The sequence below is a fragment of the Triticum urartu genome, chromosome 4A (genome assembly GCF_056163025.1).
Source record: "Triticum urartu cultivar PI428250 chromosome 4A, HENAU_Tu73, whole genome shotgun sequence".
Taxonomy (NCBI): domain Eukaryota; kingdom Viridiplantae; phylum Streptophyta; class Magnoliopsida; order Poales; family Poaceae; genus Triticum; species Triticum urartu.
In genome coordinates, this window is record NC_141876.1 from 215,945,000 (window position 1) to 215,951,551 (window position 6,552).

Genomic DNA, 6,552 nt, shown 5'->3' on the forward strand with positions numbered 1-6,552 from the left:
TCCGGGGACACATGGGAATTATCGTCAAGCTAGTTTTCATCACGTTCATATGATTCGCGTTCGGTACTTTGATAATTTGATATGTGGGTGGACCGGTGCTTGAGTACTGTCCTTACTTGGACAAGCATCCCACTTATTATTAACCCCTATTGCAAGCATCCGCACCTACAACAGAAGTATTAAGGTAAAGCTGACCATAGCATGAAACATATGGATCCAAATCAGCCCCTTACGAAGCAACACATAAACTAGGGTTTAAGCTTCTTTCACTCTAGCTACCCATCATCTACTTATTACTTCCCATTTCCTCCCTCTAGGCCCAAACAATGGTGAAGTGTCATGTAGTCGACGTTCACATGACACCACTAGAGGGATGACAACATACATCTCATCAAAATATCAAACGAATACCAAATTCACATGACTACTTATAGCAAGACTTCTCCCATGACCTCATGAACAAATGTAACTACTCACAAAGCATATTCATGTTCATAATCAGAGGGGTATTAATATGCATAATGGATCTGAACATATGATCTTCGACCAAGTAAACCAACTAGGATCAATTACAAGGAGTAATCAACACTACTAGCAACCCATAGGTACCAATCTGAGGTTTGGATACAAAGATTGGATACAAGAGTTGGACTAGGGTTTGAGATGAGATGGTGCTGGTGAAGATGTCGACGGAGATTGACCCCCTCCCGATGAGAGGATCGTTGGTGATGACGATGGTGATGATTTTCCCCTCCCAGAGGGAAGTTTCCCTAACAGAACAGCTCACCGGAGCCCTAGATTGGTTCCGCCAAGGTTCGGCCTCGTGGCGGTAGAGTTTCTTCCCGTGAGCTTGCTTCTGATTTTTTCCTCGACGAAAGACTCCATATAGCCAAAGATGGGCATTGGAGGGCCACCAGGGGGCCCACGAGGCAGGGGGCGCGCCCCCACCCTCGTGGATGGTGGGTGGCCCTCCTCTGGTACTTCTTTCGCCCAATATTTTTTATATTTTTTGAAAATAATTCCCGTCGAGTTTTAGGACCTTTGGAGATGTGTAGAATAGGTCTCTAATATTTTCTCCTTTTCCAGCCCAGAATTCCAGCTGCCGGCATTCCCCATCTTCATGTAAACCTTGTAAAATAAGATAGAATAGGCATAAGTATTGTGACATAATGTGTAATAAGAACCCATAATGCAATAAATATCGATATAAAAGCATGATGCAAAATGGACGTATCAACTCCCCCAAGCTTAGACCTCGCTTGTCCTAAAGTGAAAGCTGAAATCGAAAAATATGTCCACATGTTTAGAGATAGAGGTTTCGATAAAAATAAAATACGGACATGAGGGCATCATGATAATTCTTAGAACAACAACATATATATATATATATTGTCATATGATCTCTAATACTAAAGTAACAATTCATTCACATACTCAAGTATAAATCAGAAACTTCATTGAAAACTAACAAACTATAATGTTAGTCATTGAAGCAATTGCAATTTATCATAACATCGAAAAGAGTCGATAAGAGCTTTTCAGCAAATCCACATACTCAACCATCATTTAGTCTTTCACAATTGCTTTATACGATCTTGTGATGTGGAAGAAATAAAAGCGATGGACTGCATAATAAAGGTCCACATCACAAGTAAATCATACATATTTAGGGAGCAATTTTTATTGCTTGCAACGATGACAACTTACTTGAAGGATCTTACTCAATCCATAGGTAGATATGGTGGACTCTCATGGCAAAATTGGGTTTAAGGATATTTGAAAGCACAAGTAGTATCTCTACTTGGTGCAAAGAATTTGGCTAGAATGAGATGGAAAGGCAAGCTGAACATGTTGGATGATCCATGAAAATATAATTTATCTTAGATGCAAGAAAACATAACCTATTACGTTGTCTTCTTTGTCCAACATCAACTCTTTAGAATGTCATACTTTAATGAGTGCTCACAATCATAAAAGATGTCCAAGATAGTATATTTATATGTGAAAACCACTCTTCCTTTATCACCTCCTATTAATTGCAATGATGACCAAAACTATGTTTGTGAACTCTCAACAACTTTTATTCATCATACTCTTTATATGTGAAGTCATTACTCTCCATAAGATCCATATGATCTCTTTATTTCTATTTATTCTTACTCTTTTATTTTATTCCCTCAAGATCATAGCAAAATAATCAAGCCCTTGACTCAACACTAATCTTTATTATATATAGCTCACGGACTTGATTACATAGAAGGATCATAAATCAAAACTCACAACTAGATCATAGTAAAAAAATATTCTACTAGATCAAGATATTACCAAAAGGATCGAACTAAGAAAAACGGTAAAGATAAAAGTGATGGTGATACGATACCGGGGCACTCCCTCAAGCTTGGCAGTTGCCAAGGGGAGTCCCCATACCCGATGCCCAGTTCTTCTTTGTTGGTGAAGAAGGTGTTGGTGATGATGGATAGTCGCACATCGAGCGTCGAAGATCCTCCAATTTGTGGATAATGCCCTTGAGTGCGATGATATGCTCCTTCAACAAAATATTTTCACTTGTGAGATATTTGTTTTGAATGCAGGCTAACTCAATCATCTTGAAAGCTTCAATCTCCGTTGGGGTAAAGAGATTGTGGTGAGGTTGAAGGATGTCTTCTTCTGCTACTGCCAGAACTTGATCCCCCATGGCCTTCTTGATCCCATCTTCCTTGTTGATCTCTCTGGGCTCTTCTCTCTTCAGCACTATCTTCATTAGCCAAGCATCGTTGCCCTCATTTTTGGAGGAGGGGGGAGATGACATGATGCCTGGCCTTGACAACCCTGGCAGAAAATAGCTTGAAACAAAAACAGGAGATATTTAGGTGATACGGTGGTCAAAAACTTCGGGAGATTATATAGTGAATTTTTAGTGACCAAAATAAGTATCGTACAAGAAAACATAGTCTGGAGGGCACACGAGGTGCCCACGAGGAAGGGGGCGTGCCCAGGGGGTAGGGCACACCCTCCACCCTCGTGGACGCCTCGTGTCCTTCCCGAACTACTTGTTATTTTCCTATTTTCTTAAATATTCCAAAACGGAGAAAAATTACCATTAGAACTGTTTTGGAGTCGGTTTACATACCGTACCACGTACCTATTCCTTTTCGGAGTCTGAAACATTCTGGAATGTGTCCCTTATGTATTCCTCCAGGGTTACCGTTTCAATAACATTAGTGTCAACATTTATGGGATTACCTGAGATATAATGTTTGAATCTTTGACCATTCACCACCCTCGGATTTGTGCCTTCGAAGTTGTTGATTTTTACGGCAACAGAAGGATACTGTTCTGGAGCTTAACGCGATGCTCCAGGAGCTGTTGTGCGTCCGGGCCTCAACTTCAACTTCACTGTTCTGGAGCTTAACGCGATGCTCCAGGAGCTGTTCAAGTATGATCCTCAACATCCCGAAGTGTTCAGGTTGCCGCAGGGTGTCGTTCCGCTGTGCAACAACTCCGCGCTCGACTGCATCCGGGCAATGATGCCGCTGTGCGATTCGCATGGAATTGTCCCAACTTGGCAAGAGCCTGCAGACAACGTCGTGCAGGAGTTCTTTGACGGCTTGGTAGAAGTGCCGGTCCGCTCCGACGAAAAGGATAGCCTCACCCGCGACACCATCGATGCGGAGATGACACGCATCGCCACTAGGCTGGAAGAGGCGGCGGCGGCCGCAGCCGCGGGCGAATTTGGATTCACCGTGGAGGAGGCAGATGCACCAGAGGCGGCAAGCCGTGCCGAGCGAGAGGAGCCTGTCAGCGAGAAAGAACTTGCCGGGCATGGCGTCGAGTCGAACGAGCCCGCCGAGGATACGAGCGGCTCGCTGGAGATCAACTCCTCTTCCTCCTCATCTTCAGGCAGCTCGCCGCAAGCAGAGCCTCCATCCCCACCAAGAAGGCGTCTCCGCAAGGCCGGGGACGTAGCGGAGCGGCGGGCGAGTCAACAGCCGCCGCGCCGCGCGACACTCTCCACCGCGGCAAGCACTATTGCCGCGGGAGCACCTCACGCTGCTGCGGCAACTGGAGCGGGGTCCACCCGGACCACCGCTTCTGCTCCTGCCGCTTCTCACGCTGCGGCGGCAGCCTGAGCGGGGTCGTCTCAGACCACCGCCACTGTTCCAAGCGGCCAAGGGAAACTACTCCTCCGCCTCCTCGCGCCGGACATGAGCCGGACTTCGACTTCTCCGCGTTCAGCTCCGACGAGGAAGAAGAAGAGTAAGATTCTCTTGTTGTACTTGTAGTTCTTCAATTCTTGCTGTTTTGTCTTGTATCTCATTTGCTTTACTCTGAACTTGTTCCTTTTTAGGACTCTGGCCCAGAGAACAGCGAAGAGGGCCAAGGTCCCGGTGATTATCATCGAGGACGAACCCACCGCGACAGCAGGGGGTGCGCCCGAGACAACCTTGCCGGACCCGGCAACTGTTCTCCAAAGTAGCCCCCAGCGTAAGTATATGGTTCACTTTCCGCTGTTAGGCACGCATGGATACTCTTTCTTTGTTGACATCTGACTGTTGGTTTTTGTCGGAGCAGAGCAGCCTCACCAGGAGTGCCCGGAGGCCGCCCCCGAAATGCCAAGGGAGAGTCCTCCGGCAAGGGAGAGGTCTCCGGCAAGGGAGAGTTCTCCGGCAAGGGTCAGCACTAGCGGCCCTCCGGCGGCGGAAACCACGACTGCAGAATCCGGTACAGGTACTCCTCTCTCTTCAAAACTTCCCTTGGGTTCTTCTTCTTTTTGGATATTTGCTTGACTTTTCTCACTTTTCCGGCCATCAGACCCGTTTGCTGCGGAGCCGATGGAGACCGAGGTTGCTGCCGACGACGCCGCTGCCACTGAAGAAGCAGCCGATGCTGATGATCCCGCCGGCGACGAGGCCGCCAAAGCTACCGCCGCAGCAGCTGGCGAGGGGTCTGGCGATCGCACTGATGGCCCTGAGGCCGCAGGAGCGCCAGGCGCTACGTCGACCGCCGACCCGTCCGCCGTTGCCGTAGCGCCAGGCTCCGAAGAGCCCCAGCCAGGCGTCTACTTGAAGTCCGGCGATGGCATCTTCATCAACCTCCCCTGGGCGTCAAGCTCCAGGGCGCCGGTCGAGGGAGAGAGCTTCGACGGAGAGGTGCTTGCCTCCGCTGGGCTGACGCTGGTTGATGCGCCGAGCAGCAGCAGCGGCGAGCCTGAGGAGGAGCGGTTGTTGCGGAAGCTGTTGTCGCTCTACCGCGCACGGCAAGCCAAGCTGGAATCCCGCAAGGCGCTTGTCACGAAGGCGGGAGCAGACATCGAGAAGCGCGCGGAGGAGCTTCGGGGTCTCCACCAGGAAGCTCTCCGGTCCCTGGCAGAGGAGCGGGAGCAACTCGCCGAAGAGCAGAAGGCCTTCTTCCTCGAGAAGGCCGAAGTTGAAGAGCAACAGCGGCTTGCCGCTGAGAAGCTGTCTGTGCAGGAGGGCGAGCTGGTGCAGCGGAAAGTTAACCTCGACAGCCACGAGGAGGAGCTTGCCGCGCGTGAGCAGAAATTCGGCGAAGCCCTTAAGCAAGCAGAGGATGCTTCCGCAGCTGCCGAGGCCGCCAAGAAGGAGCTGGAGACCAAGGTGGCACAGCTGGAGGCCGATCTCAAGGCGAGTGGCGAAGAGCTTAGCGCCGCCAAGGACTCCAACGCAGATCTTGAGTTGAAGCTGACCACTTTGACCAAGACGCTGGATGGCGCCAAGGAGCAGGAGGTGGCCTTGAAGGAGGAGATCAAGGCCGACAAGGCGCTGCTGGAGAGTGCTGCCGCCGCCCAGAATGCTTTTAGGGAGAATGTAGAGCACTGGACGGATGGTCTCGTGAATGTTGCCGCCGACATTGACAGGGAGCTAGCGCAGCTGGGGATGGGGGACCTCGGGTATCCCTCCGACGAGAACCTCCAACCCAGCGCCAAGCTCATCTTGTTCTTCAAAGGCGTGGCGACGGCCCTCCAGCGACTCCGGGAGAGGATCCCAAAGCAGCTGGCCGACGAGTCGCGCAAGATCTGCGCAGGAGCTCTTCAAAAGGTGTTGGTGAAGGTGGCCTTCCGCAACCCGGGCCTCAACCTCACCAACGTCCTCAAGACCCTGCCGCCGGATGCTGATCTGGAGGCGCTCAAGACCCTTGTCGCACCCATTGTGGACAAGGTGAGCGGGATCAAGAGGATTGAGGGCGATCGCGTAGACTAGGCCGCCCGTTTTCTTCTTTTCTTGTCGCTGCTGGTCATGTTATGAGAACAGTCTATTAGAGCTGCGACAAGCTACCTTGTAATATAACTCTATTCCGGGTAATGATTGCAATGTTATTCCCTTTACTTGATTCCTCCCTTTGTATGTTTTTGCCCTACGCTTTTAGGGAACTTGCCGGTGCAGGCACCTTAGCCGCGAGCGCTGAGTGCGGGACGTCAGCAGCCTGCTGGCGGTGCCGTTACCGACAAGAAATCTTGTCGCAACTAGTCACAACTCACTTAAGTTGTTGAGCGGACTCGAAACAAAGTAAGGGCGCAACTAGCTACGAGTT

At 49.8% G+C, this 6,552-nt stretch overlaps 1 protein-coding gene across 1 annotated transcript; it reads left to right on the forward strand.

The window, feature by feature from the left end:
* Window positions 1–4,610: 4,610 nt before the first annotated feature.
* On the forward strand, window positions 4,611–6,221 carry LOC147975416 (uncharacterized). The gene is made up of 2 exons (XM_087520410.1): window positions 4,611–4,728; window positions 4,813–6,221. Exons 1-2 carry the CDS (start codon window positions 4,611–4,613, stop codon window positions 6,219–6,221), a joined length of 1,527 nt encoding a protein of 508 aa, XP_087376536.1.
* The last annotated feature ends 331 nt before the right edge of the window (window positions 6,222–6,552 follow it).

Excerpts from the sequence above, each read along its gene's own strand:
- LOC147975416 (XM_087520410.1), top strand. The coding sequence starts at position 4,611 with ATGCCAAGGGAGAGTCCTCCGGCAAGGGAGAGGTCTCCGGCAAGGGAG. Across the intron at positions 4,729-4,812 it reads GACTGCAGAATCCGGTACAG|ACCCGTTTGCTGCGGAGCCG; the intron begins GTACTCCTCTCT and ends TCCGGCCATCAG.